This window comes from Poecile atricapillus (assembly GCF_030490865.1).
Source record: "Poecile atricapillus isolate bPoeAtr1 chromosome 30 unlocalized genomic scaffold, bPoeAtr1.hap1 SUPER_30_unloc_2, whole genome shotgun sequence".
In the NCBI taxonomy this organism is placed as follows: domain Eukaryota; kingdom Metazoa; phylum Chordata; class Aves; order Passeriformes; family Paridae; genus Poecile; species Poecile atricapillus.
In genome coordinates, this window is record NW_026708978.1 from 44,925 (window position 1) to 60,117 (window position 15,193).

Sequence of the window (15,193 nt, forward strand, 5' to 3'; positions counted from 1 at the left end):
GTGGGGACATTGGGGACATCAGAGGGGACATCTGGGGACATTGGGGACAATGGGGATATTTGGGGACAATGGGGACATCTGGGGACAATGGGGACAATGGGGACATTGGGGACAGCAGGGACAATGGGGACATTGGGGATATTTGGGGACAATGGAGACATTGGGGACATTGGGGACAATGGGGACACTGAGGACATCTGGGGACAATGGGGACATTGGGGACATTGGGGACATTGGGGACAATGGGGACGCTGGGGACATTGGGGACATTGGGGACATTGGGGACATTGGGGACATTGGGGACATTTGGGGACACTGGGGACATTGGGGACATTGGGGACATTGGGGACATTGGGGACACTGGGGACATCTGGGGACATTGGGGACATTGGGGACATTGGGGACAATGGGGACAGTGGGGACAGCAGGGACATTGGGGACAATGGGGACATCTGGGGACATTGGGGACATTTGGGGACATCTGGGGACATTGGGGACATTTGGGGACATCTGGGGACATTGAGGATTTTGGGATTTTGGGATTTTGGGGTTTTGGGATTTTGGGATTTTGGGGTTTTGGGATTTTGGGATTTTGGGATTTTGGGATTTTGGGATTTCGGTGATTTTGGTGACTTTGGGATTTCGGGGTTTCGGGACATGTGGAAATGGGACATTGCGGGGTTTTGGGGACACCGGTGACACTCGGGTGACATCGGTGTCCCCGTGTCCCCCCCATCCCAGGAGAGCTGCGCCCGCATCCTCCTGTACCGAGGGGCCAACAAGGAGGTGAAGAACAACAGCGGGCAGACGCCGTTCCAGGTGACACTGGGGACATTGGGGACACTGGGGGGACATTGGGGACATTGGGGACATTGGGGGGATTGGGGACATTGGGGGGACATTGGGGACATTGGGGACACTGCAGAGGGGGTGACCCCCCGTGTGAGTGTCCCCATCTCTGTCCCCGTGTCCCCCTGTCCCCCTGTCCGTCTGTCCCCTTGTCCCTGTGTCCCCATGTCCCCTGTCCCTCTGTCCCCCTGTCCTCTGTCCCTCTGTCTGTCCCCATCCCTGTCCCTCTGTCCCTCTGTCCCTCTGTCCCCCTGTCCCCATGTCCCCGTGTCCCTCTGTCCCCCTGTCCCCCTGTCCATGTCCCTGTGTCCCTCTGTCCCCTGTCCCCGTGTCCGTCTGTCCCCGTGTCCGTCTGTCCCCCTGTCCATGTCCCTCTGTCCCTCTGTCCCCTGTCCCCGTGTCCGTCTGTCCCCGTGTCCGTCTGTCCCTGTCCCCGTGTCCGTCTGTCCCCATGTCCGTCTGTCCCTCTGTCCATGTCCCCCGTGTCCCTCTGTCCCCCTGTCCATGTCCCTCTGTCCCCTGTCCCCGTGTCCGTCTGTCCCCGTGTCCGTCTGTCCCCGTGTCCCTCTGTCCCCGTGTCCGTCTGTCCCCCTGTCCATGTCCCCGTGTCCGTCTGTCCCCGTGTCCCTCTGTCCGTCTGTCCCCGTGTCCGTCTGTCCCCGTGTCCCTCTGTCCCTCTGTCCGTCTGTCCCCATGTCCCCGTGTCCCTCTGTCCCCGTGTCCGTCTGTCCCCCTGTCCATGTCCCCCGTGTCCGTCTGTCCCCGTGTCCGTCTGTCCCCGTGTCCGTCTGTCCCCCTGTCCCTCTGTCCCTCTGTCCGTCTGTCCCCGTGTCCCCGTGTCCCTCTGTCCCCGTGTCCGTCTGTCCCCGTGTCCGTCTGTCCCCCTGTCCATGTCCCCCTGTCCGTCTGTCCCGCAGGTCGCGGTGATCGCCGGGAATTTCGAGCTGGGGGAGCTCATCAAGAACCACCGGGACAGCGACGTGGGTGAGCGGGGACAGGGACAGGGGACACCGGGGGGACACCGGGGGGACACCGGGGGGACACCAGGAGGACATCGGGGGGACACCGGGGGGACATTGGGGGGACACCGAGGAACATCGGGGGGACATTGGGGACACCGGGGGGACACCGGGGGGACATTGGGGGGACATTGGGGGACACCGAGGGACATCGGGGGGACACCGGGAGGACATTGGGGGGACGCTGAGGGGACACTGGGGACAGCGGGGGGACATTGGGGACATCGGAGGGACACCGGGGAGACCCTGGGGGGACACTGGGGGGACATTTGGGGACATTGGGGGGACACTGAGGGGACACTGAGGGGACACTGAGAGGACATTGGGGGGATTTGGGGACACTGGGGGACACCATGGGACGTTGGGGGGACATCGGGGGGACATTGGGGATACCGGGGGGACACTGGGGGGACATTGAGGGGACACTGGGGACATTGGGGGGACGATGGGGGGACACTGAGGGGACACCGGGGGACATTGGGGGGACATTTGGGGACACCGGGGGGACACTGAGGGGACACTGAGGGGACACTGAGGGGACACTGGGGACACCGGAGACATTGGGGGGATATTTGGGACATCGGGGGGACACTGGGGCGACATTGGGAGGACATTGGGGACACCGGGGGACACTGGGGACACCGGGGGGACATTGGGGGGACATCGGGGGGACACCGAGGACATCGGAGGGACATTTGGAACATCGGGGGGACACTGAAGGGACACTGGGGACATCGGGGGTCACTGGGGGGACAATGGGGGGACACTGAGGGGACATTGGGGACACGGGGGGGACACTGAGGGGACACCGGGGGGACACTGAGGGGACACGGGGGGACACTGAGGGGACACGGGGGGACATTGGGGACACGGGGGGACATTGGGGGGACATTGGGGGGACAGTGGGGGGACACCGGGGGGACACTGAGGGGACACTGAGGGGACACTGGGGGGACATTGGGGACACTGGGGACACCGGGGGGATATTTGGGACATCGGGGGGACACTGGGGCGACATCGGGAGGACATTGGGGACACCGGGGGACACTGGGGACACTAGGGACACCAGGGGGACATTGGTGACACTGGGGGGACATTGGGGGGACATCGGGGGGACACCGAGGACATCGGAGGGACATTTGGAACATCGGGGGGACACTGGAGGGACACTGGGGACATCGGGGGTCACTGGGGGGACGCTGAGGGGACATTGGGGACACGGGGGGGACACCGGGGGGACATTTGGGGACATTTGGGGACATTGGGGGGACACTGAGGGGACATCGGGGGGACACTGGGGGGACACTGGGGGATTTGGGGACATTTGGGGGGATTTGGGGACATTTGGGGACATTTGGGGGACACAGGACTGGGGGGGGGGGGGCACAGAGGGCCTTTGGGGATGGGGGGGGTCCGGCCCTTCCTTCCCCCAAATCCACCCCAAAACCCCCCCGAAACCCCCCAAATCCCCCCAAATCCCTCCCAGACCCCCCAAATCCACCCCAAATCCCCCCCAAATCCACCCCAAAACCCCCCCAGACCCCCCAAATCCACCCCAACTCCCCCCAAACCCCCCCAAATCCCCCCCAGACCCCTCCCAGACCCCCCAAATCCCCCCCAAACCCCCCCTGACGCCCCCCCAGTGCCGTTCCAGGAGAGCCCCAGACCCCCCAAATCCCCCCCAAACGCCCCCCAAATCCCCCCAGACCCCTCCCAGACCCCCCAAATCCCTCCAAATCCCCCCCAAAGCCCCCAAATCCCCCCCAGACCCCCCCAAAACCCCCCAAATCCCCCCCAAACCCCTCCCAGACCCCCCAAATCCCCCCAAATCCCCCCCAAACGCCCCTGACGCCCCCCCAGTGCCGTTCCAGGAGAGCCCCCAATTCGCCGGGCGCCGCCGGGAGGGGCTCCGGGGGCTCCCCCTCCCCCCCCAGCGCCTCCTCCGGGCCAACAGCGACACCGGGGGGGGGGCCCTGCCCGAGTGGGTCCTGAGGGGTCCCCCCGGAGCCCCCCCGGCCCCCAGACCCCCCTCGGGGACCCTGCGCAGCTCCAGCTCCCCCCGGGGGGCTCGGGCTCGATCCCCATCCCGGGGGAGGCACCCGGAGGAGCCCCGGAGGCAACCGAGGGGCAGGCCCAGGTACGGGGGGGGATTTGGGGGGGTCTTGGGGGGTCCTGAGGGGATTTGGGGGGGTCTTGGGGGGTCCTGAGGGGATTTGGGGGGGTCTCGGGGGGATCTGGAGGGGTCTCGGGGGGATTTGGGGTCCGGGACCCCTGGAAAAGGCACCCGGAGGAGCCCCAAGGGTGGTCCAGGTATGGAGAGGACACCTGGGGGGATTTGGGGGGGGTCTCGGGGGCTCCTGAGGGGATTTGGGGGGGTCCTGAGGGGATTTGGGGGGGTCTCGGGGGGATCTGGAGGGGTTTTGGGGGGATTTGGGGTCCGGCACCCCTGGAAAAGGCACCCGGGGGAGCCCCAAGGGTGGTCCAGGTACGGGGGGGCACCTGGGTGGGGGTTTTGGGAGGTCTCAGGGGGTGTTGGGGGGATTTGGGGGGTTCTCGGGAGGTTCTGAGGGGATTTGGGGGGGTCTCGGGGAGTCCTGAGGGGATTTGGGGGGGTCCTGAGGGGATTTGGGGAGGTTTTGGGGGGGATTTTGGGGTCCGGGACCCCTGGGAAAGGCACCCAGAGGAGCCCCAAGGGTGATCCAGGTATGGAGAGGACACCTGGGGGGAACCTGGGGGGATTTGGGGGGTCTCAGGGGGGATTTTGGGGGGTCTCAGGGGAATTTGGGGGGATTTGGGGGGATTTGGGGAGGTTTTGGGGGGGTTTTGGGGTCCGGGACCCCTGGAAAATGCACCTGGAGGAGCCCCGAGGGTGGTCCAGGTACGAGGGGGGGAACCTGGGGGGGTCTTGGGGGGGATTTGGGGGGGTCTTGGGGGGTCCTGAGGGGATTTGGGGGGGTCTCAGGGGGATCTGGAGGGGTCTCGGGGGGCATTTGGGTCCGGGACCCCTGGAAAAGGCACCTGGAGGAGCCCCAAGGGTGGTCCAGGTACGAGGGGGGGAACCTGGGGGGGTCTTGGGGGGAATTTGGGGGGCTCTCGGGGGGTCCTGAGGGGATTTGGGGGGGTCTCAGGGGGATTTGGGGGGATTTGGGGAGGTTTGGGGGGGATTTGGGGTCCGGGACCCCTGGAAAAGGCACCCAGAGGAGCCCCAAGGGTGATCCAGGTACGAGGGGGGGAACCTGGGGGGGTCTCGGGGGGGATTTGGGGGGATTTGAGGGGGTCTCGGGGGGTCCTGAGGGGATTTGGGGGGGTCTCAGGGGGATTTGGGGGGATTTGGGGGGATTTGGGGGGTCTCAGGGGGGATTTGGGGTCCGGGACCCCTGGAAAATGCACCTGGAGGAGCCCCAAGGGTGGTCCAGGTATGGAGAGGACACCTGGGGGGATTTGGGGGGGCTCCTGAGGAGATTTGGGGGGGGTCTCGGGGGGTCCTGAGGGGATTTGGGGGTTCCTGAGGGGATTTGGGGGGGTTTGGGGAGGTTTTGGGGGGGATTTTGGGTCCGGGACCCCTGGGAAAGGCACCCGGAGGAGCCCCAAGGGTGGTCCAGGTATGGAGAGGACACCTGGGGGGAACCTGGGGGGATTTGGGGGGATTTGGGGGGCTCTCGGGGGGATTTGGGGGGATTTGAGGGGGTCTTGGGGGGTCCTGAGGGGATTTGGGGAGGTTTTGGGGGGGATTTGGGGTCCGGGACCCCCGGAAAAGGCACCTGGAGGAGCCCCAAGGGTGGTCCAGGTACGAGGGGGGGACCTGGGGGGGTCTCGGGGGGGATTTGGGGGGTCTCGGGGGGATTTTGGGGGGATTTGGGGGGGCTGTGAGTCTTGAATTGGGGACTGAGACCCCTTTTTGGGGGTGCGGGACTCAAATTTGGGTCTTTGGGACCCCAAATCGGGACCCCAGGACCCCAATTTGGGACTCGGGGACCCCAATTCTGGGCTTTGGGTGGGGGTCTCTGGGTCCAGGACCCCAAATCGGGACCCTGGGACCCAAATTCGGGACTCGGGGACCCCAACTTAAGGCTCCAAGACCCCAAATTGAGGCTTGGGGACCCCAGTTTGGGTCCTTGGGACCCCAAATCAGGACCCAGGGACCCCATTTTGAGACCCCCAGACCCAAATTTGAGACCCCAGCACCCCAATTTGAGACCCCGAGACCCCAATTTGGGATCCCAAGACCCCAAATCGGAGCTCTGGGACCCAAATCGGGACTCGGGGACCCCATTTTGGGACTCGGGGACCCCATTTTGGGACTCAGGGACCCCAATTTGAGACCCCAGACCCAAATTTGAGACCCCAGGACCCAAATTTGAGACCCCAAGACCCCAATTTGGGACCCCAAGACCCCAAATCGGAGCTCTGGGACCCAAATCGGGGCTCAGGGACCCCAATTTGAGACCCCAGGACCGCAATTTGGGACCCTGGGACCCAATTTGGGACTCGGGGACCCCAATTTGGGACCCCGGGACCCCATTTAGGGACCCCGGACCCAAATTTGGGACCCCAGGACCCCAATCTGAGACCCCAGACCCAAATTTGAGACCCCGGGACCCCAATTTGAGACCCCAGGACCCCAATTTGAAACCCCAAGACCCCATTTTGAGACCCCAGGACCCCAATGTGTGACTTCGGGACCCCAATTTGGGACTCGGGGACCCCAATTCTGGGCTTTGGGTGGGGGTCTCTGGGTCCAGAACCCCAAATCGGGGCTAGGGGACCCCATTTTGAGACTTCAGGACACCAAATCGGAGCTCTGGGACCCAAATTGGGACTCGGGGACCCCATTTTGGGACCTCGGGACCCCAATTTGAGACCCCAGGACCCCAAATTTGTGACTTCGGGAGCCCAATTTAAGTCCCCAAGACCCCAAATCGGAGCTCTGGGACCCAAATCAGGACTTGGGGACCCCATTTTGGGACCCCAGGACCCCAATTTGAGACCCCAAGACCCCAATTTGGGACCCCAAGACCCCAAATCGGAGCTCTGGGACCCAAATTGGGACTCGGGGACCCCATTTTGGGACTCGGGGACCCCAATTTGAAACCCCAAGACCCCAATTTGGGACCCCAGGACCCCAATTTGAGACCCCGGACCCCAATTTAGGACCCCGGGACCCCAATTTAGGACCCCGGGACCCCAATTTGGGACCCCGGGACCCCAAATCAGAGCTCTGGGACCCCAAATCGGAACCCTGGGACCCCTTTTTGGGACCCCAGGACCCCAATTCGGGACTCGGGGACCCCAACTTAAGGCTCCAAGACCCCAAATTTGGGCTTGGGGACCCCAATTTGGGTCCTTGGGACCCCAAATCGGGACTCGGGGACCCCAATTTGGGACCTCAGGACCCCATTTTGAGACCCCCGGACCCGAATTTGAGACCCTGAGACCCCAATTTGGGACCCCGGGACCCCAAATCGGAGCTCTGGGACCCAAATCGGGACTCGGGGACCCCATTTTGAGACCCCAGACCCAAATTTGAGACCCCGGGACCCCAAATTTGAGACCCCAGGACCCCAAATTGAGACCCTGGACCCCAATTTAGGACCCCGGGACCCCAATTTAGGACCCCAGGACCCCAATTTGGGACCCCGGGACCCCAAATCAGAGCTCTGGGACCCAAATCGGGACTCGGGGACCCCATTTTGGGACCCCGGGACCCCATTTTGAGACCCCAAGACCCCAATTTGAGACCCCGAGACCCCAACTTGGGACCCCAGACCCCATTTTGGGACCCCGGACCCCAATTTGGGACCCCGAGACCCCAAATCGGAGCTCTGGGACCCAAATTCGGGACTCGGGGACCCCAATTTGAGACCCCAGGACCGCAATTTGAGACCCCGAGACCCCAATTTGGGACCCCAAGAGCCCAAATCGGAGCTCTGGGACCCAAATCGGGACTCGGGGACCCCATTTTGGGACCTCGGGACCCCAATTTGAGACCCCAAGACCCCATTTGAGACCCCGGGACCCCAATTTGAGACCCCAGCACCCAAATTTGAGACACCAGAACCCCAATTTGGGACCCTGGGACCCATTTTGGGACTCGGGGACCCCAATTTGAGACCCCAAGACCCCAATTTGAGACCCCAGCACCCCAATTTGAGACTCCCAGACCCAAATTTGAGACCCTGGGACCCAAATTTGAGACCCCAGACCCAAATTTGAGACCCCAGGACCCCAATTTGAGACCCCAGCACCCCAATTTGAGACTCCCAGACCCCATTTTCGACCCCCCCTTCCCTTCCCGGGGGTCTCACTGGTGTCCCCCCCTTTTCCCCCTCCAGCTCCAGCGGCCTCAGCCGCGACCCCGGCCCGGGGGGGACCCCCGGGGGCACTTTGGGCTCTCGGGGGGTGAAACGCAAACTTTACTCGGCCGTGCCCGGCCGGACGTTCCTGGCGGTGCGGCCGTACCAGGCTCAGGGCGAGGGCGAGCTGAGCCTCAGCAAGGGCGAGCGCATCAAGGGTTGGTCGGACAGCCTCGGAAATACCCCCAAACACCCCCAAAAATGGCCTGAAACACCCCCAAAAATCCTGGGAATGCACCTCGAAACAGCCCCAAAAACCGCCCAGAAACAGCCCAAAAAATCCCGGGAATGCACCCCGAAACAGCCCCAAAAAATGCTCCGAAACACCCCCAAAAATCCCGGGAATGCACCTCGAAACAGCCCCAAAAATCCCGGGAATGCACCTCGAAACAGCCCCAAAAATGCTGGGATCCTGCCCCAAAAAAACCCCAAAAATCCCGGGAATGCACCCCGAAACAGCCCCAAAAATCACCCCGAAACACCCCAAAAAATAACCCCAAACAGACCCAAAAATTCTGGGAATGAACTCCAAAATACCTCCAAAAAGTGCTCCGAAACAGCCCCAAAAATCCCGGGAATGCACCTCGAAACAGCCCCAAAAATGCCCCGAAACAGCCCCAAAAAATCCCGGGAATGCACCCCAAAATACCCCCAAAAATCCCGGGAATGCACCCCGAAACACCCCAAAAAATCCCGGGAATGCACCCCGAAACACCCCAAAATCATCCCGAAACAGCCCCAAAAATCCCGGGAATGCACCTCGAAACAGCCCCAAAAATCACCCCGAAACACCCCAAAAAATAACCCCAAACACCCCCAAAAAACGCCCAGAAACAGCCCCAAAAATTCTGGGAATGCACCTTGAAACAGCCCCAAAAATACCCCGAAACTCCCACAAAAATGCTGGGATCCTGCCACAAAACACCCCCAAAAATCCCGGGAATGCACCTCGAAACACCCCAAAAATGGCCCGAAACACCCCAAAAATCCTGGGAATGCACCTCAAAACAGCCCCAAAAATGGCCTGAAACACCCCCAAAAAATGCCCCGAAACACCCCCAAAAATCCTGGGAATGCACCTCGAAAGAGCCCCAAAAATGGCCCGAAACAGCCCCAAAAATGCTGGGATCCTGCCCCAAAAAAAACCCCAAAATCCCGGGAATGCACCTCGAAACAGCCCCAAAAAATGGCCTGAAACACCCCCGAAAATTCTGGGAATGCACCTCAAAATACCCCCAAAAATCCCGGGAATGCACCTCGAAACAGCCCCAAAAATGCTGGGATCCTGCCCCAAAAAAACCCCAAAAATCCCGGGAATGCACCCCAAAATACCCCCAAAAATGCCCCGAAACACCCCAAAAAATAACCCCAAACAGCCCCAAAAATTCTGGGAATGCACCTCGAAACACCCCCAAAAATGGCCCGAAACAGCCCCAAAAAAGGGCCTGAAACACCCCAAAAAATCCTGGGAATGCACCTCAAAACAGCCCCAAAAATCCCGGGAATGCACCTCAAAACAGCCCCAAAAATTCTGGGAATGCACCTCGAAACAGCCCCAAAAATGGCCCGAAACAGCCCCAAAAAATAACCCCAAAACAGCCCCAAAAATGGCCCGAAACAGCCCCAAAAATACCCCGAAACACCCCAAAAATGCCCCAAAACACCCCCAAAAATCCCGGGAATGCACCTCGAAACAGCCCCAAAAATGCCCAGAAACACCCCAAAAAATCCTGGGAATGCACCTCGAAACAGCCCCAAAAGTGCTGGGATCCTGCCCCAAAAAAACCCCAAAAATCCCGGGAATGCACCTCGAAACAGCCCCAAAAAATGGCCTGAAACACCCCCGAAAATTCTGGGAATGCACCTCGAAACAGCCCCAAAAATGGCCCGAAACAGCCCCAAAAATCCCGGGAATGCACCTCGAAACAGCCCCAAAAAATGGCCCGAAACACCCCAAAAAATCCCGGGAATGCACCTCGAAACAGCCCCAAAAATAACCCCAAACAGCCCCAAAAAATGCCCCGAAACACCCCAAAAAATCCTGGGAATGCACCTCGAAAGAGCCCCAAAAATGGCCCGAAACACCCCCAAAAAACCCGGGAATGCACCTCGAAACAGCCCCAAAAATCCCGGGAATGCACCTCGAAACAGCCCCAAAAATCACCCCGAAACAGCCCCAAAAAATGCCCCAAAACACCCCCAAAAATACTGGGATCCTGCCCCAAAAAAACCCAAAAATCCCGGGAATGCACCCCAAAACAGCTCCAAAAATGGCCCGAAACACCCCAAAAAATCCCGGGAATGCACCTCAAAACACCCCCAAAAATGCCCCGAAACACCCCAAAAAATGCCCCGAAACAGCCCCAAAAATCCTGGGAATGCACCTCAAAACAGCCCCAAAAATGGCCCGAAACACCCCAAAAAATCCCGGGATGGGGCCCCAAAAAAACCCCGAAAATCCCAGGAATGCACCCCAAAACAGCCCCAAAAAACGGCCCGAAACACCCCAAAAATCCCGGGAATGCACCTCGAAACAGCCCCAAAAATACTGGGAATGCACCTGGAAACAGCCCCAAAAATCCCGGGAATGCACCTCGAAACAGCCCCAAAAAATAACCCCAAACACCCCCAAAAAACGCCCAGAAACACCCCAAAAAATAACCCCAAACAGACCCAAAAATTCTGGGAATGAGCCCCAAAATACCTCCAAAAAATGCTCCGAAACACCCCCAAAAATCCCGGGAATGCACCTCGAAACAGCCCCAAAAATGCCCCGAAACAGCCCCAAAAATTCTGGGAATGCACCTCGAAACACCCCCAAAAATGGCCCGAAACACCCCCAAAAAAGGGCCTGAAACACCCCCAAAAAATCCCGGGAATGCACCTCGAAACAGCCCCAAAAATCCCGGGAATGCACCTCGAAACAGCCCCAAAAATCACCCCGAAACACCCCAAAAAATAACCCCAAACAGACCCAAAAATTCTGGGAATGAACCCCAAAATACCTCCAAAAAACGCCCAGAAACACCCCAAAAAATAACCCCAAACAGCCCCAAAAATTCTGGGAATGCACCTCGAAACAGCCCCAAAAATCACCCTGAAACACCCCAAAAAATCCCGGGAATGCACCTCGAAACAGCCCCAAAAATGGCCCGAAACACCCCAAAAAATCCCGGGAATGCACCTCGAAACAGCCCCAAAAATCATCCCGAAACAGCCCCAAAAATTTCCAAAAATCCCAGGATTCTGCCCCAAATAATTCCCCAAATTCCCGGGATTCTTCCCAAAAAAACCCCGAAAATCCTGGGATTCCCCTCCCAAAAAAACCCCAAAATTCCCGGGAATTTCACCCCAAAAATTCCGGGATTCCATTCCCAAAAAAACCCCAAAATTCCCAGGATTCTGCCCCAAAATTCCCGGGATTCTTCCCAAAAAAAACCCCAAAATTCCCGGGATTCTTCCCAAAAAAACCCCAAAATTCCCGGGATTTTGCCCCAAAAAAACCCCAAAATTCCCGGGAATTTCACCCCAAAAATTCCGGGATTCCATTCCTAAAAAACCCCAAAATTCCCGGGATCCTGCCCCCAAAAAACCCCCAAAATTCCCGGGATTCTGCCCCAAAAATCCCCCAAAATTCCCGGGATTTTGCCCCCCCAAAAACCCAAAATTCCCGGGATTTTGCCCCAAAAAAAACCCCAAAATCCCGGGAATTTCACCCCAAAAATTCCGGGATTCCCTTACCAAAAAAATCCCAAAAATCCCGGGAATTTCACCCCAAAAATTCCGGGATTCCATTCTTAAAAAAAAACCCCAAAATTCCCAGGATTCTTCCCCAAAATTCCCGGGATTCTTCCCAAAAAAACCCCAAAATTCCCGGGATTCTGCTCCAAAAAAACCCAAAATTCCCGGGATTCTGCCCCAAAAATCCCCAAAAATTCCGGGATTCCATTCCCAAAAAAACCCAAAAATCCCAGGATTCTGCCCCAAAATTCCCGGGATTCTTCCCAAAAAAACCCCAAAATTCCCGGGATTTTGCCCCAAAAATCCCCCAAAATTCCCGGGATTTTGCCCCAAAAAAACCCCAAAAATCCCGGAATTCTGTCCCTAAAAAAACCCCCAAAATTCCCGGAATTCTGCCCCAAAAATTCCCAAAATTCCGGGATTCCATTCCTAAAAAAACCCCAAAAAATCCCAAAAATTCCCAAAAATCTTTGGGGCCGTTTTTGGGTTTTTTGGGGAATTTGGGGCTTTCGGGGTTTTTTGTTTTTGGGGGGTGGGGATTTCTCATTTGGGGGAATTTTGGGGAATTTTGGGAATTTTGGGGTTTTTGAGTGGGATTTTTGGGATTTTTGGGATTTTTGGAGGGTTCTGAGTGGGAATTTTGGGATTTTTGGGATTTTTTGGGGGGTTCTGAGTGGGATTTTTGGGAATTTTGGGATTTTGGGGGTTCTGAGGGGGAATTTTGGGATTTTTGGGGGTTCTGAGAGAGGATTTTGGGGAATTTTGGGATTTTTGGGGGCCCTGAGAGAGGATTTTGGGATTTTTGGGATTTTTGGGGGGTTCTGAGTGGGAATTTTGGAGAATTTTGGGATTTTCAGGAGGTTCTGAGTGGGAATTTTGGGATTTTTGGGATTTTTGGGGGGTTCTGAGTGGGAATTTTGGGGAATTTTGGGATTTTTTGGGGGTTTTGAGTGGGAATTTCAGGATTTTTGGGATTTCTGACGGGAATTTTGGGATTTTTGGGATTTTTGGGGGTTCTGAGTGGGAATTTTGGGGAATTTTGGGATTTTTTGGGGTTCTGAGTGGGAATTTTGGGATTTTTGGAGGGTTCTGAGTGGGAATTTTGGGGAATTTTGGGAATTTTGGGATTTCTGAGGGAGGATTTTGGGATTTTTGGGATTTTTTGGGGGTTCTGAGTGGGAATTTTGAGGAATTTTGGGGTTTTTGAGTGGGATTTTTGGGATTTTTGGGATTTTTTGGGGGGTTTTGAGTGGGAATTTTGGGGAATTTTGGGATTTTTTGGGGGGTTCTGAGGGGGAATTTTGGGATTTTTGGGGGTTCTGAAGGAGGATTTTGGAGAATTTTGGGATTATTGGGGGTTCTGAGTGGGAATTTTGGGGAATTTTGGGATTTTTTGGGGGGTTCTGAGGGGGAATTTTGGGATTTTTGGGGGTTCTGAAGGAGGATTTTGGAGAATTTTGGGATTTTTGGGGGTTCTGAGTGAGAATTTTGGGAATTTCGGGATTTTTGGGGGTTCTGAGGGGGAATTTTGGGATTTTTGGGATTTTTTGGGGGTTCTGAGTGGGAATTTTGGGATTTTGGGGGGTTTTGAGTGGGAATTTTGGGGGGTTCTGAGTGGGAATTTTGGGAATTTTGGGATTTTTGGGGTTCTGAGGGAGGATTTTGGGGAATTTTGGGATTTTTGGGGGGTTCTGAGTGGGAATTTTGGGGATTTTTGGGATTTTTGGGGGGTTCTGAGTGGGAATTTTGGGGATTTTTGGGATTTTTGGGGGTTCTGAGAGAGGATTTTTGGGATTTTTGGGATTTTTGGGATTTTTGGGGGTTCTGAGTGGGAATTTTGGGAATTTTGGGGGGTTCCAAGAGGGGATTTTGAGAAATTTTGGGATTTTGGGGGTTCTGAGTGGGAATTTTGAGGAATTTTGGGATTTTGGGGGGTTCTGAGGGAGGATTTTGGGATTTTTGGGATTTTTGGGGTTTTGAGTGGGAATTTTGGGGTTTTTGGGATTTTTGGGGGGTTTTGAGTGGGAATTTTGGGGAATTTTGGGATTTTTGGGGGTTCTGAGTGGGAATTTTAGGATTTTTGGGATTTTGGGGGTTTTGAGTGGGAATTTTGGGATTTTTTGGGGTTTTTGAGGGGGAATTTTGGGATTTTTGGGGTTTTTTGGGGGGTTCTGAGGGGGAATTTTGGGATTTTTTGGGATCTTTTGGGGGTTCTGAGAGAGGATTTTGGGATTTTTGGGATTTTTGGGATTTTTGGGGGGTTCTGAGTGGGAATTTTGGGATTTTTTTGGGGTTTTTGGGTTGGTTTTGGGATTTTTGGGATTTTTGGGGGTTTTGAGTGGGAATTTTGGGAATTTTGGGATTTTTTGGGATTTCTGAGGGGGAATTTTGGGATTTTTGGGATTTTTGGGGGTTCTGAGGGGGAATTTTGGGAATTTTGGGATTTTGGGGGGGTTTTGAGTGGGAATTTTGAGGAATTTTGGGATTTTTGGAGGGTTCTGAGGGAGGATTTTGGGGAATTTTGGGATTTTTGGGAGTCCTGAGAGAGGATTTTGGGATTTTTGGGATTTTTTGGGGGGTTCTGAGGGAGGATTTTGGGATTTTGGGGGGGTTCTGAGTGGGATTTTTGGGATTTTTGGAGGGTTCTGAGTGGGAATTTTGGGGAATTTTGGGATTTTCAGGAGGTTCTGAGTGGGAATTTTGGGATTTTTGGGATGTTCTGAAGGAGGATTTTGGGGAATTTTGGGATTTTTTGGGGTTCTGAGTGGGAATTTTGGGAATTTTGGGGGGTTCCGAGAGGGGATTTTGGGGAATTTCGGGATTTTGGGGGTATTTTGAGTGGGAATTTCGGGATTTTTGGGGTTTTTGAGTGGGAATTTTGGGTTGGATTTGGGATTTTTGGGGGGTTTTGAGTGGGAATTTTGAGGAATTTTGGGTTTTTGGGGGGTTCTGAGTGGGAATTTTGGGTTGGATTTGGGATTTTTGGGGGGTTTTGAGTGGGAATTTCGGGAATTTCGGGATTTTTGGGGGGTTTTGAGTGGGAATTTCGGGATTTTTCGGGATTTTTGAGTGGGAATTTCGGGATTTTCGGGTTTTTGGGGTGTCTCTGATTTTTGGGGTCCCCCCGCAGTGCTGAGCGTGGGCGAGGGGGGATTTTGGGTTGGATTTGGGATTTTGGGGGGTTTTGAGTGGGAATTTTGGGGTTTTGGGATTTTGGGGGGGTTCTGAAGG

At 56.3% G+C, this 15,193-nt stretch overlaps 1 protein-coding gene across 1 annotated transcript in view; it reads left to right on the forward strand.

Moving 5' to 3' along the window:
* LOC131573971 (SH3 and multiple ankyrin repeat domains protein 1-like) overlaps positions 1-15,193 on the forward strand; it is a gene marked incomplete at its 3' end in the record, with an annotated part of 58,200 nt that overhangs the window by 23,064 nt on the left and 19,943 nt on the right. Inside the window, exons 8-11 of the mRNA XM_058828323.1 lie at positions 742-819; positions 1,767-1,833; positions 3,729-4,005; positions 8,201-8,379. Of these exons, the coding sequence (XP_058684306.1) occupies positions 742-819; positions 1,767-1,833; positions 3,729-4,005; positions 8,201-8,379 (601 nt within the window). The remainder of the gene's footprint in view (positions 1-741; positions 820-1,766; positions 1,834-3,728; positions 4,006-8,200; positions 8,380-15,193) is intronic.